The sequence below is a fragment of the Melospiza georgiana genome, chromosome 1, assembly GCF_028018845.1.
Source record: "Melospiza georgiana isolate bMelGeo1 chromosome 1, bMelGeo1.pri, whole genome shotgun sequence".
NCBI classification, from domain to species: Eukaryota; Metazoa; Chordata; class Aves; order Passeriformes; family Passerellidae; genus Melospiza; species Melospiza georgiana.
Window position 1 is genome coordinate 154,149,942 of NC_080430.1, and position 27,669 is coordinate 154,177,610.

The 27,669-nt window shown below is 62.9% G+C and overlaps 1 protein-coding gene across 1 annotated transcript in view; it reads right to left on the reverse strand.

Moving 5' to 3' along the window:
• OPLAH (5-oxoprolinase, ATP-hydrolysing) overlaps nt 1-27,669 on the reverse strand; it is a 45,903-nt gene that overhangs the window by 237 nt on the left and 17,997 nt on the right. Inside the window, 20 exon segments of the mRNA XM_058029748.1 lie at nt 252-349; nt 1,501-1,524; nt 1,527-1,593; nt 1,596-1,662; nt 3,562-3,719; nt 6,067-6,216; nt 8,896-9,030; nt 10,559-10,690; nt 12,763-12,947; nt 14,334-14,508; nt 16,468-16,569; nt 17,718-17,878; nt 19,327-19,478; nt 20,401-20,513; nt 20,981-21,119; nt 22,496-22,633; nt 23,762-23,932; nt 25,025-25,137; nt 25,237-25,586; nt 27,165-27,232. Of these exon segments, the coding sequence (XP_057885731.1) occupies nt 252-349; nt 1,501-1,524; nt 1,527-1,593; nt 1,596-1,662; nt 3,562-3,719; nt 6,067-6,216; nt 8,896-9,030; nt 10,559-10,690; nt 12,763-12,947; nt 14,334-14,508; nt 16,468-16,569; nt 17,718-17,878; nt 19,327-19,478; nt 20,401-20,513; nt 20,981-21,119; nt 22,496-22,633; nt 23,762-23,932; nt 25,025-25,137; nt 25,237-25,586; nt 27,165-27,232 (2,698 nt within the window).

The window sequence follows — 27,669 nt, forward strand, 5'->3', positions numbered from 1 at the left end:
GCAGTTTTTGGGGCAGTTTTGGGGCAGTTTTTGGGGTGATTTTGGGCAGTTTTGGCTCACCCCCGGCTCCACGCAGACCGAGCTCTTGCCGCCCAGGTTGATGGGGTTTGGGTGATTTTGGGGCAGTTTTTGGGGTGATTTTAGGGCAGTTTTTGGGGTGATTTTGGGGCAGTTTTTGGGGTGATTTTGGGGCAGTTTTTGGGCAGGTTTTGGGGATATTTTTGGGGTTGTTTTAGGGGTTTTTGGCTCACCCCCGGCTCCACGCAGACCGAGCTCTTGCCGCCCAGGTTGATCACTCTCCCGTCCCTCCGCAGCAGCAGGTTCAGCCCCGGCGCCCCCGGGAGCCCCCCTGGGAGAATTTGGGGGTCAGGGGGCGTTTGGGGGTCCCGGGGGGGTCTGGGGGGGTTATGGGGGGTCAGGGGGACCTGAGGGGGGGATCTGGGGGGGGTTCTGGGGTTCTTGGGGAGTGTGTGAGTAATTGAGGGGGTCCCGGGGGATTTTGGGGGGGTTATGGAGGATTTGGGGGGGGGTCCCAGAGATTTTGGGGGGATTTTGGGGGGATTTTGGGGGGATTTGGGGGGGGATTTTGGGGGGATTTTGGGGGGGATTTTGGGGGGGATTTTGGGGGGGATTTTGGGGGGATTTTGGGGGGGATTTTGGGGGATTTTGGGGGGATTTTGGGGGGATTTTGGGGGGGATTTTGGGGGGGATTTTGGGGGGATTTTGGGGGGATTTTGGGGGGGATTTTGGGGAGGATTTTGGGGGGATTTTGGGGGGGATTTTGGGGGGATTTTGGGGGGATTTTGGGGGGATTTTGGGGGGATTTTGGGGGGGATTTTGGGGGGGATTTTGGGGGGATTTTGGGGGGGATTTTGGGGGAGGATTTTGGGGGGATTTTGGGGGGGATTTTGGGGGGATTTTGGGGGGGATTTTGGGGGGATTTTGGGGGGGATTTTGGGGGGATTTTGGGGGGGATTTTGAGGGGGATTTTGGGGGGATTTTGGGGGGGATTTTGGGGGGATTTTGGGGAGGATTTTGGGGGGATTTTGGGGGGGATTTTGGGGGGAATTTTGGGGGGGATTTTGGGGTCCCTCACCCGCCATTCCACAGGGTCTGGGTTATGGGGGGATTTGGGGGTGCTTTAGGGGATTTTGGGGGAATTTTGCAAGGGGTTTGGGGTATTTTTTGGGGCCCGTCACCCGCCATCCCATAGCGCCTGGGTTATGGGAAATTGGGAGATTTTGGGGGGATTTTTGGGGTGAATCTGGGTATTTTTTGGGGTCCCTCACCTGCCATCCCGTAGGGCCTGGTGGCTCAGGGGATTTTGGGGGTATTTTAGGGGATTTTGGGTGTGTTTTGGGGAGATTTTGGGGGGATTTTTGGGGGGAATCTGGGTATTTTTTGGGGTCCCTCACCTGCCATCCCGTAGGGCCTGGTGGCTCAGGGGATTTTGGGGGGTATTTTAGGGGATTTTGGGGGGTATTTTTTGGGGTCCCTCACCTGCCATCCCGTAGGGCCTGGTGGCCGGCGCTCGCTCAGCACCGAGAGCTGGGTGGGCGCCCGGAACTGCAGCTCCCGGACCACCCCATCCCCCGCCCCGGTGCCGGCCCGCGCCCCCCCGAGCCCGCCCGGAGCTCGAAGCGCCGCAGCACCACCGGGTACCTGGGGAGAGATGGGAAAAACGGGGTGAAACCCCCCAAAAATCACCCCAAAATCCCCCCGAGCCCGCCCGGAGCTCGAAGCGCCGCAGCACCACCGGGTACCTGGGGAGAGATGGGAAAAACGGGGTGAAACCACCCCAAAATCACCCCAAAATCACCCCGAACCCGCCCGGAGCTCAAAGCGCCTCAGCACCACCGGGTACCTGCAAAGGGATGGGAAAAACGGGGTAAAACCCCCCAAAAATCACCCCAAAATCACCCAAAAATCACCCCAAAATCACCCCGAACCCGCCCGGAGCTCGAAGCGCCGCAGCACCACCGGGTACCTGCAAAGAGATGGGAAAAACGGGGTGAAACCCCCCAAAAATCACCCAAAAATCACCCAAAAACCACCCCAAAATCACCCCAAAATCCCCCCGAGCCCGCCCGGAGCTCGAAGCGCTTCAGAACCACCGGGTACCTGCAAAGGGATGGAAAAAACGGGGTAAAACCCCCCAAAAATCACCCCAAAATCACCCCAAAAATCACCCCAAAAACCACCCCAAAATCACCCAAAAACCACCCCAAAATCACCCCGAGCCCGCCCGGAGCTCGAAGCGCCGCAGCACCACCGGGTACCTGCAAAGGGATGGGAAAAACGGGGTAAAACCCCCCAAAAATCACCCCAAAATCACCCCAAAAATCACCCAAAAATCACCCCAAAATCACCCCAAAAATCACCCCGAGCCTGCCCGGAGCTCAAAGCGCCTCAGCACCACCAGGTACCTGCAAAGGGATGGAAAAAACGGGGTAAAACCCCCCAAAATCACCCCAAAATCCCCCTGAGCCCGCCCGGAGTTCGAAGCGCCGCAGCACCACCGGGTACCTGCAAAGGGACACAGAAAAACGGGGTAAAACCCCCCAAAAATCACCCCAAAATCACCCCAAAATCACCCCGAGCCCGCCCGGAGCTCGAAGCGCCGCAGCACCACCGGGTACCTGGGGAGAGATGGGAAAAACGGGGTAAAACCCCCCAAAAATCACCCCAAAAATCACCCCAAAATCACCCCAAAATCCCCCTGAGCCCGCCCGGAGCTCGAAGCGCCGCAGCACCACCGGGTACCTGCAGGGGGATGGAAAAAACGGGGTGAAACCCCCCAAAAATCACCCAAAAATCACCCAAAAATCACCCCAAAAATCACCCAAAAATCACCCCAAAATCACCCAAAAATCACCCAAAAATCACCCCAAAATCACCCCAAGAACCCTGAACCTGCCTCAGCACCATCGGGTACCTACAGAGGAATGGGAAAAACGGGGTAAAACCCCCCAAAAATCACCCAAAAATCCCCCAGAGACCCCCACAGCACCACCAGGTACCTGCCAGGGGAAAAAACACGGTAAAATCCCCCCAAAAATCCCCCCAAAAATCACCCCAAAAATCACCCCAAAACTCCTCCGAGACCCCCACAGCACCACTGGGTACCTGGGGAGGGGGAAAACGGGGTCAGGAACGCCCCAAAAATCATCCTGAGACCCCCCAAAATCCCCCCATAGCACCACCGGGTACCTCGGGAGGGGGAGAAAAAAGGGGTTCAGGACCCCAAAATACCCCTGAAACCCCCAAACTCCCCCCAGAGCCCCCAGACCCACCTGCTCTCGAGGGTCTCGGGGTCGGTGATGCGCGTGTTGGTCATGTGCGTGTGGGACCCCCAAAACCACAAACCCCAAACCCCCCCAGACACTTTGGGACCCCCAGGATCTGACAGACCCCCCAAAAAGCCCCCAGACCCACCTGCTCTCGAGGGTCTCGGGGTCGGTGATGCGAGTGTTGGTCATGTGCGTGTGGGGTCCCTGGGACCCCCCGAGCCCCCCAAGCCCCACGGACCCTTCAGGACCCCCCCAGAGCCCCCAGACCCACCTGCTCTCGAGGATCTCGGGGTCGGTGATGCGCGTGTTGGTCATGTGCGTGTGGACCCCGCTGCGGCCCCCCCAGCCGGGCCCGGCCCCCGCGCCCCCGGCCACGGTCTCGTAGTACCCGCCGCGAGGGGAGCCGAAGGTGACGTTGTTCATGCAGCCCTGGGGACGATGGGGACAATGAAAATTTCACCCTAAACACCCCAAAAATGTCACCCCAAACACCCCAAAACACAAACCCGGTTGTTCACGCAGCCCTGGGGACAATGGGGACAATGTCACCCCAAAACCGACCCCAAATCTGAGCCCAAATAGCCCAAAATTGACCCCAAAACCCCAAACCCCGAGGGGAGCCGAAGGTGACATTGTTCATGCAGCCCTGGGGACGATGGGGACAATGTCACCCCAAAACCGACCCCAAATACCCCAAAACTGACCCCAAAACCGACCCCAAATCCCCCCCGAGGGGAGCCAAAGGTGATGTTGTTCATGCAGCCCTGGGGACGATGAAAATGTCACCCCAAAACTGACCCCAAATACCCCAAAAGTGTCATCCTAAACACCCCAAACACCCAAAAAACGTCATCCTAAACATCCCAAAAATGCAACCCCAAATAATCCAAAACTGACCCCAAAATGGACCCCAAAACCCCAAACCCTACGGGGAGCCGAAGGTGACGTTGTTCATGCAGCGCTGGGGACGATGGGGACGATGAAAATGTCACCCTGAACACCCCAAAAATGTCACCCTAAACACCCCAAAACACAAATCCTGTTGTTCACGCAGCCCTGGGGACAATGGGGACAATGTCACCCCAGAACCGACCCCAAACACCCCAAAACTGACCCCAAAACCGACCCCAAATACCCCCAAATACCCCCCGAGGGGAGCCGAGGGTGACGTTGTTCATGCAGCCCTGGGACGATGAAAATGTCACCCCAAAAACCCCAAAAATGTCATCCTAAACACCCCAAACACCCCCAAAAATGTCACCCTAAACACCCCAAAAATGCAACCCCAAATACCCCAAAACTGACCCCAAAACCGACCCCAAAACCCCAAACCCCGCGGGGAGCCGAGGGTGACGTTGTTCATGCAGCCCTGGGGACGATGGGGACACCAAACTGTCACTGACCCCAAACACCCCAAAAATGTCGCCTTAAACACCCCAAAACTGACCCCAAATACCCCAAAAATGTCACCTTAAACACCCCAAAACTGACCCCAAACACCCCAAAAATGTCACCCCAAACACCCCAAAACTGACCCCAAATACCCAAAATAGCCCAAATCCCGTTGCTCATGCAGCCCTGGGGACAAGGGGGACAATGAAAACGTCACCCTGAACACCCCAAAAATGTCACCCTGAACACCCCAAAACTGACCCCAAATACCCCAAAAATGTCACCCCAAACACCCCAAAACTGAACCAAAATACCCCAAAAATGTCACCTTAAACACCCCAAAACTGACCCCAAACACCCCAAAAATGTCACCCCAAACACCCCAAAACTGACCCCAAATACCCAAAATAGCCCAAACCCCGTTGTTCACGCAGCCCTGGGGACGATGGGGACAATGAAAATGTCACCCTGAACACCCCAAAAACGTCACCCTGAACACCCCAAAAATGTCGCCCCAAACGCCCCAAAATTGACCCCAAATAGCCCAAAACTGACCCTCACCTGTGCCTGTCCCTCACGTGTCATCTCACCTGTCCCCCCTCACCTGTGCCCTGTTCTTGTCCCCTCACCTGTCCCTGTCCCTGTCCCCTCACCTGTGTCCCTCACCTGTCAGTGTCCCTTCCCCTGTCCCTCACCTGTCCCTGCTCACCTGTCCCTCCCCTGTCCATGTCCCCTCACCTGTCCCTGCTCACCTGTCCCTTCCCCTCACCTTTCACTGTCCCCTCATCGTGTCTGTATCGCTCACCTGTCCCCTCCCTCTTCCCTGTCCCCTCCCCTGCCCCCTCACCTGTCCCTGTCTCCTCACCTGTCCCCCCTCACCTGTCCCCTCACCTGTCCCCCCTCACCTGTCCCCTCACCTGTCCCCACTCACCTGTCCCTGTCCCCACCTGTCCCTCACCTGTCCCTGTCCCCTCCCCTCACCTGTCCCTGTCCCCTCACCTGTCCCCTCCCCTCACCTGGCCCTGTCCCTGTCCCTGTCCCCTCACCTGTCCCTGTCCCTCCCCTGTCCCCTCACCTGTCCCTGTCCCTCCCCTGTCCCCTCCCCTGTCCCCTCACCTGTCCCTGTCCCCTCACCTGTCCCTGTCCCCACCTGTCCCTCCCCTGTCCCTGTCCGTCCCCTGTCCCTTCACCTGTGTCCCCTCCCCTGTCCCCTCACCTGTCCCTGTCCCCACCTGTCCCCTCACCTGTGTCCCCTCACCTGTCCCCACCTGTCCCTGTCCCCACCTGTCCCCTCACCTGGCCCTGTCCCCCACCTGTCCCCTCACCTGGCCCTGTCCCCCACCTGTCCCCACCTGTCCCTGTCCCCACCTGTCCCCGTGCTCACCTGGGAGGCGGCGCAGACGCCGAACGCGCGCAGCACCACGTCCACCACGCGCTGTGACGTCAGCACGTTCCCGCCCACCACGGCGGCGTCGGGGGCGGGGTCAAGGATGGAGCCCGGGGGGATCCGCACCTGCACCGGGGCCAGGCAGCCCTGAGGGGGAAATACACCTGAGATACACCTGAGATACACCTGGGTACACCTGGATACACCTGAGGTACACCTGAGGTACACCTGAGATACACCTGGGTACAGCTGGGATACACCTGGGTACAGCTGGGTACACCTGAGATACACCTGGATACACCTGAGATACACCTGGGTACACCTGGGTACACCTGGGCACATCTGGGCACAGCTGGGATACACCTGGGTACACCTGGGTACACCTGGGTACACCTGGGCACACCTGGGTACACCTGGGATACACCTGAGTACACCTGGGCACACCTGGGATACACCTGGGATACACCTGGGTACACCTGGGTGCACCTAGGTACACCTGGGTACACCTGGGTACACCTGGGCACACCTGGGTACACCTAGGTACACCTGAGATACACCTGGGTACACCTGAGATACACCTGAGATACACCCGGACACACCTGGGTACACCTGGGATACACCTGGGATACACCTGGGCACACCTGGGTACACCTGGGATACACCTGGGTACACCTGAGATACACCCGGACACACCTGGGTACACCTGGGATACACCTGAGATACACCTGGGTACACCTGGGTACACCTGGGATACACCTGGGGTACACCTGGGTACACCTGGGATACACCTGGGTACAGCTGGGATACACCTGGATACACCTGGGTACACCTGGGCACACCTGGGTACACCTGGGATACACCTGGGATACACCTGGGCACACCTGGGTACACCTGGGTACACCTGGGATACACCTGGGATACACCTGAGATACACCTGGGTACACCTGGGATACACCTGAGATACACCTGGGTACACCTGGGTACACCTGGATACACCTGAGATACACCTGGGTACACCTGAGATACACCTGGATACACCTGGGATACACCTGAGATACACCTGGGTACACCTGAGATACACCTGGGATACACCTGGGTACAGCTGGGTACAGCTGGGATACACCTGGGATACACCTGGGTACACCTGAGATACACCTGGGATACACCTGGGCACACCTGGGTACAGCTGGGTACACCTGGGATACACCTGGGTACACCTGGGTACACCTGGGCACACCTGGGTACACCTGGGATACACCTGGGATACACCTGAGATACACCTGGGTACACCTGGGCACACCTGGGTACACCTGGGATACACCTGACCGCCCATGGGATCAGGTTTGGGGTGTGCTTGGGGTTCTTGGGGTGCCCAGGCTGTTTTTGGGGTGTGTTTGGGGTATTTTGGGGTGTGTTTGGGGTATTTTGGGGTGTATTTGGGGTATTTTGGGGTGTATTTGGGGTATTTTTGGGGTGCATTTGGGGCATTTTTGGGGTCTCACCTGGTTCAGAGGTATGTCGTGCCCCACCAGGCACCGCAGGCAGTAGATCAGCGCCGACAGGGTGTGGTTGGGGTTTTGGGGTGTGGTTGGGGTTTTTGGGGTGTGTTTGGGTTTTTGGGGTGTGTTTGGGGTGTGTTTGGGTTTTTGGGGTGCCCAGGCTGTTTTTGGGGTGCATTTGGGGTATTTTGGGGTCTCACCTGGTTCAGAGGTATATCGTGCCCCACCAGGCACCGCAGGCAGTAGATTAGCGCCGACAGGGTGTGGTTGGGTTTTTGGGGTGTGTTTGGGGTTTTTGGGGTGTGCTTGGGGTTGTTTGGGGTTCCGAGGCTGTTTTTGGGGTGTATTTGGGGTATTTTTGGGGTGTATTTGGGGTATTTTTGGGGTCTCACCTGGTTCAGGGGGATGTCGTGTCCCACCAGGCACCGCAGGCAGTAGATCAGCGCCGACAGGGTGTGGTTGGGGTTTTTGGGGTGTGGTTGGGGTTTTTGGGGTGTGTTTGGGTTTTTGGGGTGCCCAGGCTGTTTTTGGGGTGTGTTTGGGATGTGGTTGGGTTTTTGGGGTTCCCAGGCTGTTTTTGGGGTGCATTTGGGGCATTTTTGGGGTCTCACCTGGTTCAGGGGGATGTCGTGTCCCACCAAACACCGCAGGCAGTAGATCAGCGCCGACAGGGTGTGGTTGGGGTTTTGGGGTGTGTTTGGGTTTTGGGGTGTGTTTGGGATGTGGTTGGGTTTTTGGGGTGCCCAGGCTGTTTTTGGGGTGTATTTGGGGTATTTTTGGGGTGTATTTGGGGTATTTTTGGGGTGTATTTGGGGTATTTTTGGGGTCTCACCTGGTTCAGGGGGATGTCGTGTCCCACCAGGCACCGCAGGCAGTAGATCAGCGCCGACAGGGTGTGGTTGGGGTTTTGGGGTGTGGTTGGGATGTGGTTGGGTTTTTGGGGTTCTGAGGCTGTTTTTGGGGTGCATTTGGGGCATTTTTGGGGTCTCACCTGGTTCAGAGGTATATCGTGCCCCACCAGGCACCGCAGGCAGTAGATCAGCGCCGACAGGGGGGTTTGGGGGTTTTGGGGTGTGTTTGGGTTTTTGGGGTGTATTTTGGGTGTGTTTGGGTTTTTGGGGTGCCCAGGCTGTTTTAGGGGTGTGTTTGGGGTATTTCGGGGTCTCACCTGGTTCAGGGGTATATCGTGCCCCACCAGGCACCGCAGGCAGTAGATCAGCGCCGACAGGGTGTGGTTGGGGTTTTTGGGGTGTGTTTGGGATGTGGTTGGGTTTTTGGGGTGCCCAGGCTGTTTTTGGGGTGTATTTGGGGTATTTTGGGGTCTCACCTGGTTCAGAGGTATGTCGTGTCCCACCAGGCACCGCAGGCAGTAGATCAGCGCCGACAGGGTGATGGCGCGGGGGGCGTTGCAGTTCCCCAGAACTTGGGGTCCCGTCCCCCCGAAATCAAACACGGCGCTGCCCTGGAGAGGAACGGGGGGCGTTGGACCCCAAAACCCAACCGGAGACCGGGGGGACCCCAAAAACCCACACAGAGATCAGGGGGACCCCAAAACCCACCCAGAGCCTGGGGGCACCCCAAAAACCCACACAGAGATCAGGGGGACCCCAAAACCCAAGCGGAGACCGGGGGGACCCCAAAAACCCACACAGAGATCAGGGGGACCCCAAAACCCAACCGGAGACCGGGGGTACCCCAAAAACCCACACGGAGATCAGGGGGACCCCAAAAAAAAAACCCGGGAGGGGACCCCAAAAAAACCCACCCGGAATCCGGCGTGGCGCTAAAAACCCAACCAGAGACCGGGGGAACCCCAAAAAAAAGATCCGGAATTTTGGGGGGACCTCAAAAACCCACCCAAAACTTGGGGTGACCCCAAAAACCCACCCAGCCTGTCCCCAAGGTGTCCCCAAGGTGTCCCCAGGGTGTCCCCAAGGTGTCCCCAAGCTGTCCCCAAGGTGTCCCCATGTCCCCAAGGTGTCCCTAAGGTGTCCCCAAGCTGTCCCCAAGGTGTCCCCATGTCCCCAAGGTGTCCCCAAGGTGTCCCCAAGGTGTCCCCATGATGTCCCCATGTCCCCAAGGTGTACCCAGCCTGTCCCCAAGGTGTCCCCAAGGTGTCCCCATGGTGTCCCCATGTCCCACAGCTGTCTCCAAGCTGTCCCCAAGGTGTCCCCACGTTCCCAAGCTGTCCCCATGTCCATGTCCCCATATCTGCAGGGCTGTCCCCATGTCCCCATGGTGTCCCCATGTCCCCAAGCTGTCCCCAAGGTGTCCCCATGTCCCCAAACTGTCCCCAAGGTGTCCCCACACCTCTCTGGGCTCCAGTGTCACCCTGAGCCGCACGGGGGCGCCATCGTCCATCGTGTCCTCAGACACCAGAGACGTCCCCAAGGTGTCCCCAAGCTGTCCCCATGTCCCACAGCTGTCTCCAAGGTGTCCCCAAGGTGTCCCCAAGATGTCCCCATGTTCCCAAGCTGTCCCCATGTCCATGTCCCCATATCTGCAGGGCTGTCCCCAGGGTGTCCCCAAGGTGTCCCCAGGGTGTCCCCATGTCCCCAAGGTGTCCCCAAGCTGTCCCCATGTCCCCAAGGTGTCCCCAAGGTGTCCCCAAGGTGTCCCCAGACCTCTCTGGGCTCCAGGGTCACCCTGAGCCGCACGGGGGCGCCACCATCCATCGTGTCCTCAGACACCAGCGATGTCCCCAAGGTGTCCCCAGGGTGTCCCCAAGGTGTCCCCATGTCCCACAGCTGTCTCCAAGCTGTCCCCAGGGTGTCCCCATGTCCCCAAGGTGTCCCCAAGGTGTCCCCAGACCTCCTTGGGCTCCAGGGTGACCCTGAGCCGCACGGGGGTGCCGTCGACCATCGTGTCCCCATGTCCCCAAACTGTCCCCAAGGTGTCCCCAAGGTGTCCCCAGGGTGTCCCCATGTCCCCAAGGTGTCCCCAAGGTGTCCCCAAGGTGTCCCCAAGGTGTCCCCAGGGTGTCCCCAGACCTCCTTGGGCTCCAGGGTCACCCTGAGCCGCACGGGGGTGCCGTCGTCCATCGTGTCCTCGGCCCACAGCGACGTCCCCCAGCGCGCGGCCACCGCCCGCAGCGTGTCCCTGACCGCCACCTCCGCGTTGGCCTGGGGTCACACGGGGGTCAGGGGTCACACGGGGGTCACACGGGGGTCACACGGGGGTCAGGGGTCACACGGGGGTCAGGGGTCACACAGGGGTCACACAGTGTCCCCAAAGAGCCACCGCCCGCAGCGTGTCCCTGACCGCCACCTCCGCGTTGGCCTGGGGTCACACGGGGTCACACGGGGGTCACACAGGGGTCACACGGGGGTCACACACGGGGGTCACACAGGGGTCACACAGGGGTCACACACGGGGGTCACACATGGAGGTCACACCGGGATTTTGGGGTTCCTGGAGCAGTTTTGGGGTTATTTTGTATTTGAGTTTTTTGGTGGTTTTTGGGGGCTCCATTTGATGCGTTTGGGGTTTTTGGGGTGCATTTGGGGTTTTTAGGGCGAATTTGGGGTGCATTTGGGGTTTCTGGGGATCTTTGGGGTGCATTTGGGGTTTTGGGGTGCATTTGGGGTGCATTTGGGGTTTCTGGTGATCTTTGGGGTGCATTTGGGGTTTTTAGGGTGAATTTGGGTTTTTTAGGGTGAATTTGGGGTGCATTTGTGGTTTTTAGGGTGAATTTGGGGTGCATTTTGTGGTTTTTAGGGTGAGTTTGGGGTGCATTTGGGGTTTTAGGGTGAATTTGGGGTGCATTTGGGGTTTTTAGGGTGAGTTTGGGGTGCATTTGGGGTATTTGGGGATCTTTGGGGTGCGTTTGGGGTTTTTAGGGTGAATTTGTGGTTTTTAGGGTGAATTTGGGGTGCATTTGGGGTTTCTGGGGCTATTTGGGGTGCATTTGGGGTTTTTAGGGTGAGTTTGGGGTGCATTTGGGGTATTTGGGGATCTTTGGGGTGCGTTTGGGGTTTTTAGGGTGAATTTGTGGTTTTTAGGGTGAATTTGGGGTGCATTTGGGGTTTCTGGGGATCTTTGGGGTGTATTTGTGGTTTTTAGGGTGAATTTGGGGCGCATTTGGGGTTTCTGGGGCGTTTTGGGCTCTCCCGGGTGTATTTGGGGCTTTTTGATGTTTTCAGGGGTGTGGGGTTTTGGAGGTTTGGGAGTATCTGGGGGAAATTTGGGGAATTTGGGTTTTTTAGGGTTTTTTTGATGTTTTGGGGGTTTGGGGTATTTGAGGTTTTTGATGATTTTGGGGTTTTTCGACGCTTTTGATGTTTTTGAGGTGATTTTGGGGTGTTTTTGGGGTCTCACCTGCACGTGTCCCATGTAGGCCTGCACCACCCGCAGCCCGTGCTGCCCGATGAGCTCCGGGCACGGGGATCGGGGTTTTTGGGGCGGATTTGGAGGTTTTGGGATTTTTATGGGGTTTGATATTTTTGGGGTGATTTTAGGGTTTTTTGGGGCGTTTTTGGGGTCTCACCTGCACGTGTCCCATGTAGGCCTGCACCACCTGCAGCCCGTGCAGCCCGATGAGCTCCGGGCACGGGGATTGGGGGTTTTGGGGTGGATTTGGGGTTTTTGGGATTTTTATGGGGTTTGATATTTTTGGGGTGATTTTAGGGTTTTTTGGGGGCGTTTTTGGGGTCTCACCTGCACGTGTCCCATGTAGGCCTGCACCACCCGCAGCCCGTGCTGCCCAATGAGCTCCGGGCACGGGGATCGGGGGTTTTTGGGGCGGATTTGGGGGTTTTTGGGGCGGATTTGGGGTTTTTGGTGTTTTCAATGTTTCGGGGTGATTTTAGGGTTTTTTGGGGATTTTTGGGGTCTCACCTGCACGTGTCCCATGTAGGCCTGCACCACCCGCAGCCCGCGCTGCCCGATGAGCTCCGGGCACGGGGATTGGGGGTTTTGGGGCGGATTTGGGGTTTTTGGGGTTTCTGGGATTTTGGGGTGATTTTGGGATATTTGGGGTCTCTCAGGTGTTTTTGGGGTCTCACCTGCACGTGTCCCATGTAGGCCTGCACCACCTGCAGCCCGTGCTGCCCGATGAGCTCTGGGCACGGGGATCGGGGGTTTTTGGGGCGGATTTGGGGGTTTTTGGGGCGGATTTGGGGGTTTTGGGATTTTTATGGGGTTTGATATTTTTGGGGTGATTTTAGGGTTTTTTGGGGCGTTTTTGGGGTCTCACCTGCACGTGTCCCATGTAGGCCTGCACCACCCGCAGCCCGTGCTGCCCGATGAGCTCCCGCACCAGCCCGATGCCCTTCTGGTTGGCTGCCACCTGTGCCCGCAGGTCGGCCAGGTTGTCCCGCAGGTTCCGCGTGCCCGAGCAGCCGGGGACGGCGCCGGGGGCCAGCAGGGCCTCGGTGACAGCTGGGGACAATGACAATGAGGGGACAATGACAGTGACACCCCATGGGGACGGAGCCGGGGGCCAGCAGCGCCTCGGTGACAGCTGGGGACAGTGACAGTGACAGTGACAATGACACCCCATAGGGACAATGACAGTGACACTCCATAGGGACGGCGCCGGGGGCCAGCAGCGCCTCGGTGACAGCTGGGGACAGTGACAGGGACAGTGACAGTGACAGTGACAGGGACAGTGACAATGACAGTGACAGTGACAGGGACAGTGACACCCCATAGGGACAATGACACCCCATGGGGACGGAGCTGGGGGCCAGCAGCGCCTCGGTGACAGCTGGGGACAGTGAGGGGACAGTGACAGTGACAGTGACAGTGACAGGGACAGTGACACCCCATGGGGACAATGACACCCCATGGGGACGGAGCCGGGGGCCAGCAGTGCCTCGGTGACAGCTGGGGACAGTGACAATGAGGGGACAATGACAGGAACAATGACAATGACAGCCCATAGGGACGGCCCCGGGGGCCAGCAGCGCCTGGGTGACAGCTGGGGACAATGACAATGACAATGACAATGACAGGGACAGTGACAATGACAATGACACCCCATGGGGACAATGACACCCCATGGGGACAGAGCCGGGGGCCAGCAGCGCCTCGGTGACAGCTGGGGACAGTGAGGGGACAATGACAATGACAGTGACATCCCATGGGGACAGCGCCGGGGGCCAGCAGCGCCTCGGTGACAGCTGGGGACAGTGAGGGGACAATGACAATGACAATGACATCCCATGGGGACAGCGCCGGGGGCCAGCAGCACCTCGGTGACAGCTGGGGACAGTGACAATGACACCCCATGGGGACAATGACACCCCATGGGGACAGCCCCGGGGGCCAGCAGCACCTCGGTCACAGCTGGGGACAGTGACAATGAGGGGACAATGACACCCCATGGGGACAATGACAGTGACACCCCATGGGGACGGAGCCGGGGGCCAGCAGCGCCTCGGTGACAGCTGGGGACAATGAGGGGACAGTGACAATGACAGGCCATGGGGACAGCCCCAGGGGCCAGCAGGGCCCCCAATGTCCCCCAAGTCCCCAGTCCCCTGGATGTCCCCAATGTCCCCTCAGTGTCCCTCCATGTCCCACCTTGCTCCTGGAACTCGCCGTTGGTGACCAGAAGCACCTTTGTGCCCCCAATGTCCCCAATGTCCTCAGTGTCCCCAACGTCTCCAATGTCCCCAGTGTCCCCAATGTCTCCAGTGTCCCCAATGTCCCCAATGTCCCCAATCCCCAGTGTCCCCAATGTCCCCAATGTCCCCAATGTCCCCAGTGTCCCCAATGTCCCCTCAGTGTCCCCAGTGTCCCCTCAGTGTCCCCGTGTCCCACCTTGCTCCTGGAACTGCCCGTTGGTCACCAGCTTGAAGGACACGAAGGCGGCGCCCTCCTGGGCCAGGCTCTGCGAGTGCGGCGGCATCGACCCCGGGCTGGAGCCGCCCACGTCGGCGTGGTGCCCGCGGCTGGCCACGAAGAACACGGGGCGGGGCTCACCTGGCCAGAACACCTGCGACAGGTGAGGGTGACACTGGGGTTAGGGACACGGCACAGGTGACACTGGGGTCAGGGATATGGCACAGGTGACACTGGGTCAGGCGTGGTGCCCGCGGCTGGCCACGAAGAACACGGGGCGGGGCTCACCTGGCCAGAACACCTGCGACAGGTAAGGGCGGGGTCAGACACCTGGCACAGGTAAGGGTGACACTGGGGTTAGGGACACAGCACAGGTGACATTGGGGTCAGACAGGTGTCACTGGGGTCAGGGATATGGCACAGGTGGCACTGGGGTTAGGGACACGGCACAGGTGACACTGGGTCAGGCGTGGTGCCCGCGGCTGGCCACGAAGAACACGGGGTGGGGCTCACCTGGCCAGAACACCTGCGACAGGTAACACTGGGTTAGGGACATGGCACAGGTGACATTGGGGTTAGGGACATGGCACAGGACACCTGGGACAGGTAACAGTGACATTGGGGTGGGACAGGTGACACCGGGCCAGGCATGGTGCCCCCGGCTGGCCACGAAGAACACGGGGCGGGGCTCACCTGGCCAGAACACCTGCGACAGGTAAGGGTGGGGTCAGACACCTGGCACAGGTGACACTGGGGTTAGGGACATGGGACAGGTGACACTGGGGGGTCACACAGGTGACACTGGGTCAGGCGTGGTGACCTCGGCTGGCCACACCGGGCGGGGCTCACCTGGCCAGAACACCTGCGACAGGTAAGGGCGGGGTCAGACACCTGGCACAGGACACCTGGGACAGGTGACAGTGACATTGGGGTGGGACAGGTGACACTGGGTCAGGCATGGTGCCCGCGGCTGGCCATGAAGAACACGGGGCGGGGCTCACCTGGCCAGAACACCTGCGACAGGTGACGGTGGGGTCAGGGACACGGGACAGGTGACACTGGGGTTAGACAGGTGACACTGGGGTTAGGGACACAGGACAGGTGGCACTGGGTCAGGTGCGGTGACCCCGGCTGGCCACGAAGAACACGGGGAGGGGAACACCTGGCCAGAACACCTGGGACAGGTGACAGAGAGGGGTTACACAGGTGGGACAGGACACCTGGGACAGGTGACACTGGGCTCAGACAGGTGACACTGGGACAGGATACCTGGGACAGGTGACAGTGAGGGGTCACACAGGTGGGACAGGACACCTGGGACAGGTGACACTGGGGTTAGGCAGGTGACATTGACATTGGGGTGAGGTGACACTGGGGTTAGGGACATGGCACAGGTGACAGTGAGGGGTCACACAGGGGACACTGGGTTAGACACCTGGGACAGGTGACATGGGGCGGGGCTGGCCTGGTGAGAACACCTGAGGACAGGTGACACGGGAGAGCTGACAACCCTGGGCACACCCAGCCAGGACACCTGGGGGGGTCCCGGCTGTCCCAGGTGTGTCCCAGGTGTGTCCCTGTCCCAGGTGTGTCACCCCCAGGTGTGTCCCAGGTGTGTCCCAGGTGTGTCCCTGTCCCAGGTGTGTCACAGCCCAGGTGTGTCCCAGGTGTGTCCCCCCAGGTGTGTCCCAGGTGTGTCACACACAGGTGTGTCCCCAGGTGTGTCCCAGGTGTGTCCCCAGGTGTGTCCCCCCCAGGTGTGTCACACACAGGTGTGTCCCAGGTGTGTCCCAGGTGTGTCCCAGGTGTGTCCCAGGTGTGTCCCTGTCCCAGGTGTGTCACCCCCAGGTGTGTCCCAGGTGTGTCCCAGGTGTGTCCCCAGGTGTGTCCCAGGTGTGTCACCCCCAGGTGTGTCACACACAGGTGTGTCTCAGGTGTGTCACACACAGGTGTGTCCCCCACTCACAGGTGTGATGACGGTCAGGTCGGGCAGGTGGCTGCCCCCCGCCCTCGGGTGGTTGCTCAGGATCACAGCCCAGGTGTGTCACCCCAGGTGTGTCACACACAGGTGTGTCCCTCACACACAGGTGTGTCCCCCCCAGGTGTCACTCACAGGTGTGATGACGGTCAGGTCGGGCAGGTGGCTGCCCCCCGCCATGGGGTGGTTGCTCAGGATCACGTCTCCCTCCCTCAGCTCCGGGCCCAGGTTACGGATCTGGGGGAGCACAGCGGGGGCTGAACCCCAAAATCCACCCCGGGAACCCCAAAAATCTACCATGACCCCAAACCCCCCAAAATCGCCCCAAAATCCCCCCAAAATCCCCTCCAGGGAACCCCAAATCCCCCCAAAATCCCCCCAAAATCCACCCCGGGAACCCCAAAAATCTACCATGACCCCAAACCCCCCAAAATCGCCCCAAAATCCCCTCCAGGGAACCCCAAACCCCCCAAAATCGCCCCCAAATCCTCCCAAATCCCCTCCAGGGAACCCCAAAACCCCCCAAAATCGCCCCCAAATCCCCTCCAGGGAACCCCAAAATCCCTCACCTGGAACTGCACGGCTCCTGCATGGCCCTGGGACCCCTCAAATCCCCCCCGAGACCCCCAAACCCTCCCCAAAGCCACACAAATGCCCCCCAAATCCACCCAGGGCACCCTCAAATCCCCCTGGGACCCACTCAAGCACACCTGGGACCCCCCAAATCCCCCCCGGGACCCCCCAAACACACCTGGGACCCCCCAAATCCCCCCACCTGGAACTGCACGGCTCCTGCACGGCCGTGGGACCCCCAAACACACCTGGGACCCCCCAAACCCCCCCCGGGACCCCCCAAATGCCCCCCAATCCCCTCACCTGGAACTGCACGGCTCCTGGGACCACCCGAGACCCCCCAAATACACCTGGGACCCCCCAAATCCCCTCACCTGGAACTGCACGGCTCCTGCATGGCTCTGGGACCCCCAAACACACCTGGGACCCCCCAAATCCCCCCATTTTCCCCTCACCTGGAACTGCACAGCTCCTGCATGGCTGTGGGACCCCCAAATCCCCCCAAATCCCCCCAGATCCCCTCACCTGGAACTGCACAGCTCCTGCATGGCCCTGGCACCACCCGAGACCCCCCAAATCCCCCCTGGGAGCCCCCAAACACACCTGGGACCCCCCAAATCCCCCCCAAACCCCTCACCTGGAACTGCCCAGCTCCTGCATGGCTCTGGGACCCCCTCAAACACACCTGGGACCCCCCAAATCCCCCCAAATCCCTCACCTGGAACTGCACGGCCTCCTGCATGGCCCTGGGACCCCTCAAACACCCCAAATCCCCCCCAAATCCCCCCAGGGACCCCCCAATTTCCCCTCACCTGGAACTGCACGGCCTCCTGCATGGCGCCCAGGTGCACGGGGATGTGGGGGGCGTTGGACACGAGCCCCCCGTCGGGCCCGAACAGGGCGCACGAGAAGTCGAGGCGCTCCTTGATGTTGGTGGAGATGGCCGTGCGCTGCAGCGTGCGCCCCATCTGCTCTGCGGGGGCACGGCACCCTCAGGGGGGACCCCGAAACGGGGGGGGACCCCCGGGAACCCGCCCTGAGACCCCCGGGAGCATGCCAGGGTCAGCCCGGGACCCCCAGTGCTGGGCGTGCCTCGGGGAAATGAGGGGGATGAGATTGAATCGAGGGGGCACGGCACCCTCAGGGGGGACCCCGAAAATGGGGGGGACCCCCGGGAACCAGCCCTGAGACCCCCAGGACCCCCAGCGCTGGGCCTGCCTCGGGGAACTGAGGGGGATGAGATTGAATTGAGGGGGCACGGCACCCTCAGGGGGGACCCCAAAAACGGGGGGGACCCCCGGGAACCACCCTGAGACCCCCGGGAACAACCCTGAGACCCCCGGGAACCAGCCCTGAGACCCCCGGGAGCACCCCAGGGTCAGCCCGGGACCCCCAGTGCTGGGAAATGAGGGGGATGAGACTGAATCGAGGGGGCACGGCACCCTCAGGGGGGACCCCGAAACGGGGGGGACACCCGGGAACCAGCCCTGAGACCCCCAGGACCCCCAGCGCTGGGCCTGCCACGGGGAAATGAGGGGGATGAGATTGAATTGAGGGGACACGGCACCCTCAGGGGGGACCCCAAAAACGGGGGGGACCCCCGGGAACCACCCTGAGACCCCCGGGAGCACCCTGAGACCCCCGGGACCACCCTGAGACACCCGGGAACCAGCCCTGAGACCCCCAGGAGCACGCCAGGGTCAGCCCAGGACCCCCAGTGCTGGGCGTGCCTCAGGGAACTGAGGGGGATGAGATTGAATTGAGGGGACACGGCACCCTCAGGGGGCACCCCGAAAATGGGGGGGACCCCCGGGAACCACCCTGAGACCCCCGGGACCACCCTGGGACCCCTGGGACCCCCAGTGCTGGGTGTGCCTCGAGGGGCGAGATTGAATGGAGGGGGTCCCGGTCTTTGGGGACCCCCAGGGACACCCCAGAAACGGGGACACCACAGAGACCCCCTCAGGAAACCCCCCCAGGATCCACCCAGACCCCCCAAAGCCCCCCAAAGCCCCCCCCAAAGCCCCCCCCAAAGCCCCCCAAAGCCCCCCCCAAAGCCGCCCCCCCAAAGCCCCCCAAAGCCCCCCCCAAATCCCACCTGCGATGCTCACGGAGCCCCAGGAGACCCCCAGGACACCCTTCAGGACCCCCCAAAGCCCCCCAGACCCCCCCAAACCCCCCCAAAGTCCCACCCGCCATGTTTATGGAGCCCCAGGACCCCCCAAAACCCCCCCAGGACCCCCCGACGCCCCCCAAATCCCACCTGCGATGTTCATGGAGCGGCGCCAGAACACGGACCGGGCCCAGGGACCCCCGGGACCCCCCAAAACCCCCCCAAAGCCCCCCAAAACCCCCTTAGGACCCCTCTCTGGATCCCCCCAAAACCCCCCCAAACCCCCCCAGGACCCCTGCCCAGCCCACCTGCGATGCTCATGAAGCGGTGCGAGAACACGGAGAGCGCCACGGGCTCCATGGCCGGGCCCAGCGGCGGCGCCGTCCCCGCCGTCACCTCGATGCTGATGTCGCCGAGGGCGGTGACACGGGCCACGCAGCCCGGCTCCACCACGATGGTGCTGGGTGGGGGGCGCGGGTCATGCCGGGGGTCCCCCAGGTCACACGGGGGGTCCCCTGAATCCCACCCAGGGGATGGTGGGTGCCCGGGTGTCCCTGCGCCCCCCAGTCCCCTCTCTGTCCCCCTTGTCCCTGCCCTGTCCCCCATCCCTGTCCCCACCGTGCCACTGTCCCTGTGTCACCTCTCCTACTGTCCCCCTGTCCCTGTGTCCCCCTGTCCCTGCTGTCCCCCTGTCTGTGTGTCTCTGCTGTCCCCCTGTCCCTGTGTCCCCCTGTCCCCTGTCCCTGTCCCCATCCCTGTCCCCCTTGTCCCCGTCCTTGTCCCCGTCCTTGTCCCTGCCCTGTCCCCCATCCCCGCCTCCCTGTCCCCATCCCTGTCCCCATTATCCCCCGTCCCTGTGTCTGTGTGTCCATGTGTCCCCCCCTGTCTGTGTCCTTGTGTCCCCCTGTCCTTGTCCCCATCTGTGTGTCCGTGTCCCCAGTGTCACCTGTTGGTGTCGATGACAATGGCCGGCCCGGGCAGGGCGTGGTCCCTGTGTCCCCCTGTCCCTGTCCCCACTGTCCCATCCCTGTCCCCAGTGTCCCCCTGTCCCTGTCCCCATTGTCCCCACTGTCCCCATTGTCCCCCTGTCCCCGGTGTCACCTGTTGGTGTCAATGACAATGGCCGGCCCGGGCAGGGCGTGGTCCCTGTGTGTCCCCATTGTCCCCCTGTCCCTGTCCCTGTCCCCATCCCTGTCCCTGTCTGTGTGTCCATGTGTCCGTGTCCCCGGTGTCACCTGTTGGTGTCGATGACGATGGCCGGCCCGGGCAGGGCGTGGTCCCTGTGTCCCCCTGTCCCTGTCCCCACTGTCTCTGTCCCTGTCCCTGTCCCCATTGTCCCCCTGTCCCTGTCCCCATCTGTGTGTCCGTGTCCCCGGTGTCACCTGTTGGTGTCGATGACGATGGCCGGCCCGGGCAGGGCGTGGTCCGAGCCCAGCTCCCCCAGCAGGAACACGGGGGTGTCCCGGTACCCGCCCTCGAAATAGCACCGGGTCACCTGGAGGGGCATGGGGACACACCTGGGGTCACACCTGAGTCACACCTGAGTCACCTGGGGTCACCTGGGTCACACCTGGGGTCACTCATACCCGGTACCCCCCCTTGAAATAGCACTGGGTCACCTGAGGGGACACCTGGGGTCACTCCTGGGGTCACCCCTGGGGTCACACCTGGGGTCACTCCTGGGTCACCTTGGGGTCACCTTGGGGTCACCCCCAGACCCCAGGTAACCCCCAGACCCCCAATTTCCCTCCAGCACCCCCAGCCCCCCCGGTGCCCCCCCCCCAGTGCCCCCCGGTGCCCCCCATTCCCGGTGTCCCCCGTGCCCCCCCCCGGTGCCCCCCGTGCCCCCCCGGTGCCCCCCAGTGCCCCCCATTGCCCCCCGGTGCCCCCCGGTGCCCCCCCGGTGCCCCCCGGTGCCCCCCATTCCCGGTGCCCCCCCCGGTGCCCCCCGTGCCCCCTCACCGTCTCCACCCGCGGGGGCTCCCCCCGGGGCGCCAGGGGGCGCTCGGGCACGGGCTCGGTGCTGCCGGTGCCCCGGACCCGCAGATCGTCCACGAGCACGGCCCGGCCCGGCATGGTGAAACCGAACTCCTGCTGGTACCTGGGGGGACATGGGGACACCTTGGGGACAGTGACACACAGACAGTGACACAGTGACAGTGACAGTGACACACGGCCCGGCATGGTGAAACCGAACTCATGCTGGTACCTGGGGACAGGGACAGTGACACAGTGACATAGGGACAGGGACACCCTGGGGACATGGGGACAGTGACAGTGACACACAGACACAGTGACACAGGGACACACAGACAGGGACACACGGCCCGGCCCGGGATGGTGAAACCGAACTCATGCTGGTACCTGGGGACAGAGACACAGTGACAGTGACAGTGACACAGGGACAGTGACACAGTGACACACACAGTGACAGTGACAGTGACAGTGACACACGGCCCGGCCCGGCATGGTGAAACCGAACTCCTGCTGGTACCTGGGGGGACATGGGGACACAGTGACACCCTGGGGACATGGGGACAGTGACACAGGGACACAGGGACAGTGACACACAGACAGGGACACACAGACAGGGACACACAGACAGGGACACACGGCCCAGCCCGGCATGGTGAAACCGAACTCCTGCTGGTACCTGGGGACAGGGACAGGGACAGTGACACAGGGACAGTGACACAGGGACACACGGCCCGGCATGGTGAAACCGAACTCCTGCTGGTACCTGAGAGGGGACAGGGACAGTGACACAGTGACAGTGACACAGGGACAGTGACACAGGGACACACAGACAGTGACACACGGCCCGGCCCGGGATCATGAACCCAAACTCCTGCTGGTACCTGAGAGGGGACAGTGACACAGTGACAGTGACACACACACAGGGACACACGGACAGTGACACAAGGACAGGGACACACAGCCCGGGATGGTGAAACCGAACTCCTGCTGGTACCTGGGGACAGGGACACCTTGGGGACAGTGACAGTGACACACACTGTGACACACAGACAGTGACACAGGGACGCGGCCTGGCATGGTGAAACCAAACTGCTGCTGGTACTGGCACAGGTTGGGTGGCCACGGGCAGGGGCTGGTGGCACTGGGATGGGTTGGGTGGCACTGTGACATGTCAGGTGGCACTCACCTCTCAGTGAAGGCGCCCAGGAAGTCGCCAGCAGCGCACGTGCCAGGCCCAGGGTGGGTGTCACAGGGATGGGGTTGGCGGCACAGGGATGGGTTTGGTGGCACTGGGATGGCACTGGTGGCACTGGGGTGGCACTAATGGCACTGTGACGTGTCGGGTGGCACTCACCTTTCCGTGAAGGCTGCCAGGAAGTCGCCAGCCGCGCAGGTGCCAGGCCCCGGGGGTGGCACTGGGATGGGGTTGGTGGCACTGGGATGGCACTGGTGGCACTGGGGTGGCACTAATGGCACTGTGATGTGTCGGGTGGCACTCACCTCTCGGTGAAGGCTGCCAGGAAGTCGCCAGCCGCGCAGGTGCCCGGGCCGGGCGGGTGTCCCTGCGCCGACACCATCAGGGCGCAGTCGGTGCCCTCGTAGCGCAGGTGCAGGAACGGCTCCGTGCGGATCTGAGCCCTGCGGGGACACGCGGTGGCACCTGTGGCACCCTGGCACCGTGTCACTCAGTCACCATGGCACCCTGTCACCGTGTCACCCTGTCACCACGTCACCAGTGTCACCAACACTGCATCGCTCTGACACCAGTGTCACCGTGTCACCCCAGCACTGCATCACCGTGCCACCCTGGCACCGGTGTCACCGTGTCACCCTGGCACCGGTGTCACCGACACCGTGTCACACGGGCACCCACACTGTCACACAGGCACTACGGCACTGTGGCACTGTCACCGCGTCACCCTGTCACCCACGGTGTCACCCAAGCATCCTGGCACCGCGTCACCGTGTCACACACACTGTCACACGAGCACCCTGTCACCATGTCACCAGCGTCACCATGTCACCCTGTCTCCCTGGCACCACATCACACGGGCACCCTGGCACTGTGTCACCAGTGTCACCCTGGCACCGCGTTACTGTGTCACCCTGTCACCGACACTGCGTCACCCTGGCACCAGTGTCACTGTGTCACCCTGTCACCGTGTCACCCTGGCACCGGTGTCACCCGCACTGTCACACAGGCACTGTGGCACTGCCACCGCGTCACCATGTCACCGTGTCACCCTGGCCCCAGCCCCCCATGCCCAGTGTCCTCACTGTCCCCTGTCCCATCTCCGGTGTCCCCTGTCCCCAGGCCCCTGTCCACACTGTCCCCACTGTCCCTGCTGTCCCTGCTGTCCCCAGTCCCCAGTGTCACTGATGTCCCCATCCCCACTGTCCCCAGTGTCCCCTGTCCCCAGGCCCCTGTCCCCACTGTCCCCTGTCCTCTGCCCCACTGTCCCTGTGTCCCTGCTGTCCCTGCTGTCCCCAATCCCCAGTGTCACTGATGTCCCCATCCCCACCGTCCCCAGTGTCCCCTGCCCCATCCCCAGTGTCCCTGCTGTCCCCGCTGTCCCCTCTGTCCCCGTCCCGCCGGCGCTCCCTCCCGCCCCCATCGCGGCTCTGTCGCGGTGTCGCGTGTCGCGTTGTCGTGCTGTCGCGGTGTCGTGTGTCACCCTGTCGTGTATCGCAGTGTCGTGTGTCGCGGTGTCGCGCTGTCGTGTATATCGCGATATCGCAGTGTCGCGCTGTCGCGGTGTCGCTCACGGTGCGAATCCCTGCGCGCTCAGCGCGTCCCGGCAGCGCCGCTCCAGCTCGCGGAGGCGCGCCTCGAGCCGCGGGAACGCGCCCGGGCCGTACGGGAGCGCGCACGGCTCCTGCTCCTCCTGCACCGCGTCCGCGAGGGCGAGCCCGAGCGCCGAGAGCAGCCCGCTGTGCCTGGGGACAGGGGACAGCGAGGGGACACCGTGGGGACACCGCGGGGACAGCGCCGAGAGCAGCCCGCTGTGCCTGGCGACAGGGGACACCGTGGGGACACCGTGGGGACACCGTGGGGACACTGCGGGGACAGCCTGGGGACAGCCCCAGACAGCGCCGAGAGCTGCCCGCTGTGCCTGGGGACGGGGGACAGTGAGGGGACACCATGGGGACACCGTGGGGACACTGTGGGGACAGCCTGGGGACAGCCTGGGGACAGCGCCGAGAGCAGCCCGCTGTGCCTGGGGACAGGGGACAGTGAGGGGACACCGTGGGGACACTGCGGGGACAGCCTGGGGACAGCCCCGGGACAGCGCCGAGAGCTGCCCGCTGTGCCTGGGGACAGGGGACAGCGCTGTCACCGTGGGGACAGCCTGGGGACAGTGTGGGGACAGCCCCGGGACAGCCTCAGGCCATCCCGTCCCGGCCTGGGGACACCCTGGGGACAGTGTGGGGACATTGCAGGGCCACCCTCAGGCCATCCCCGTCCAGCCTGGGGACACCCCGTGCCAAAGCCCCCCACACCCCAAACCCCCCGCGCCCCCTGCCCGGCCCCAGCCCTGCGCCGGGAGCGCTCCGGGGGTCTCCAGGACCCTCCCCCAGAGGGGAATCCCCGGGGACCCCCCCAGCCCCGCCCCCAAATCGGGGTCCCCGAGCCCCCACCCCAAAAAGGAGATCCGTCCCCACACCCCACACCCCAACACGGGGGCTCCCAAGCCCCCCGCCCCAAAAAGGAGACCCATCCCCACACCCCAAACCCCAACACGGGGGTCCCCCCACCCCCTGCCCGTCCCGGGGTCTCCCCACGCCCCCTGCCCACACCAAGGGTCCCTGTGCCCCCTGTGCCCATCTCAGGGTTCCCTGGGTGTCCCCACGCCCCCTGCCCATCCCAGTGCTCCCTGCCCATCCCGGGGGTCCCAGTGCCCACCCCGGGGGTGTCTATGCCCCCTGCCCATCCCAGTGCTCCCTGCCCACCCCGGGGGTCCCGGTGCCCACCCTCAGGGTCCCGGTGCCCACCCCGGGGGTCTCCCCACGCCCCCTGCCCGCACGTACTTGTGTATGAAGACGCGGGCCATGCCCAGCGTGCGGGCGATGGCACACGCGTGCTGCCCCCCGGCGCCCCCGAAGCACGCCAGCACGTGTCGCGCCGCGTCGTGTCCCCGCGCCTGCCGCCGCCACCAGCACCGGGGGGGGACACGGGGGTGACACCGCTGCCACCCGCGCAGCCCCCTCCCCATTCCGGGGGTCCCTCGGGGGTCCCGCACCTGCGTCAGGGCGCGGATGGGCCGGCACATGGCCTCGTTGGCCACGCGGATGAAGCCCAGCGCCACCTCCTCCACCGACAGCTCGTCACCGCCGCTGTCACCGCCGCTGTCGCCGCTGTCGCCGCCGCTGCCGCCGCCGCTGTCGCCGCCGCTGTCGCCGCCGCTGTCGCCGCTGTCGCCGCCGCTGTGTCCCCGGAAGGCGCGGATGGTGGCGGCCAGCTCCCGGAAAGCCGCCGCGGCCGTGTCGCGACAGAGCGGCTGGTCCTCGTCGGGCCCGAAGATGCGCGGGAAGAACTCGGGCAGCAGCCGGCCCAGAACCAGGTTGGCGTCCGTGACCGTCAGGGGACCGCCTGGGGACAGTGGGGACAGTGGGGACATTGGGGGCATTGGGGAACATTGGGGACATGGGGGACATGGGGGACAATGGGGACATGGGGGACATGGGGGACATTGGGGACATGGGGGTCATGGGGGACATGGGGGACATGGGGGTCAGGGGCGTCCATGACCGTCAGGGGACCGCCTGGGGACAGTGGGGACAATGGGGACATTGGGGACACTGGGGACATGGGGGTCAGGGGACCGCCTGGGGACATTGGGAACATGGGGGACATTGGGGACATTGGGGACATTGGGGACAATGGGGACAATGGGGACATGGGGATCCATGACCGTCAGGGGACCGCCTGGGGACATTGGGGACATTGGGGGCATTGGGGACATGGGGGACATTGGGGACATTGGGGACATGGGGGACATGGGGGTGAGGGGGGTCAGGGGACCGCCTGGGGACAGTGGGGACATTGGGGACATGGGGGACATGGGGGACACGGGGGCAATGGGGACATGAGAGGGGGTCAGGGGACAGCCTGGGGACACAGGGACATTGGGGACATGGAGGTCAGGGGCGTCTGTGACCGTCAGGGGACCGCCTGAGGACATTGGGGACAATGGGGACATGAGAGGGGGTCAGGGGGGACAACAGGGGTCAGGGGACCGCCTGGGGATAGTGGGGACAGTGGGGACAATGGGGACAATGGGGACATTGGGGGCATTGGGGACATTGGGGACATGGGGGACATGGGGGACATGGGGGTCAGGGGTGTCCGTGACCATCAGGGGACCGCCTGGGGACAGTGGGGACAATGGGGACATTGGGGACATTGGGGTCAAAGGGGCCGCCTGGGGACATCGGGGACATGGGGGACAATGAGGACATTGGGAACATTGGGGACAGAACGGACATTGGGGACATGAGAGGGGGTCAGGGGACCGCCTGGGGACAGTGGGGACATTGGGGACAATGGGGACGTTGGGGACATGGGGGTGAGGGGGGTCAGGGGAACGTCAGGGGACAGCCTGGGGACAATGAGGACTATGGGGACAACGGGGGGGGGGGGGTCAGAAAGGACACGGGGGTTCAGGGGACACTGGGGGGGGGTCAGGGGGGACACAGAGGGGGTCAGAGGGGACACAGGGTCTCCAAGGTTCCCTGGGAGGGGTCAGGGGACACAGGGACACGGGGGGACACGGGGGGACACGGGGGGACACGGGGGGACACGGCGGGGGTCAGGGGGCTCAGGGGGACACGGGGACACACGGGGGGACACACGGGGGGGACACGGGGACACACGGGGGGACACGGGGGGACACGGGGGGACAGGGGGGGACACACGGGGGGACACGGGGACACACGGGGGGACACGGGGGGACACACGGGGGGACACGGGGGGACACACGGACACGGGGGGGGACACGGGGACACACGGGGGGACACACGGGGGGACACACGGGGGGACACACGGGGGGACACGGGGGGACACACGGGGACACACGGGGGGACACACGGGGGGACACGGGGGGACACGGCGGGGGTCAGGCGGCTCAGGGGGACACACGGGGGGACACGGGCGCTGTCCCCCACTCACCCTTGCGGTAACAGGCGGGGCCCGGGTGGGCGCCCGCGGACTCGGGACCGACCACGTAGAGCCCGGACCTGCGGGACAGACACGGGGACACGTGGGGACACGGGGACAGACATGGGGACATGGGGACAGATATGGGGACACATGGGGACAGACACGGGGACTGACACGGGGACATGGGGACAGATATGGGGACATGGGGACAGACATGGGGACATGGGGACAGATATGGGGACAGACACGGGGACACGTGGGGACATGGGGACACGTGGGGACAGACACGGGGACAGATATGGGGACACGGGGACAGACATGGGGACAGACATGGGGACACGTGGGGACATGGGAGACATGGGGACAGACACGGGGACACGTGGGGACAGATATGGGGACACGGGGACAGACACGGGGACAGACATGGGGACATGGGGACACAGGGACAGACGTGGGGACACAGGGACAGACACCGGACATGGGGACAGACATGGGGACACATGGGGACACACAC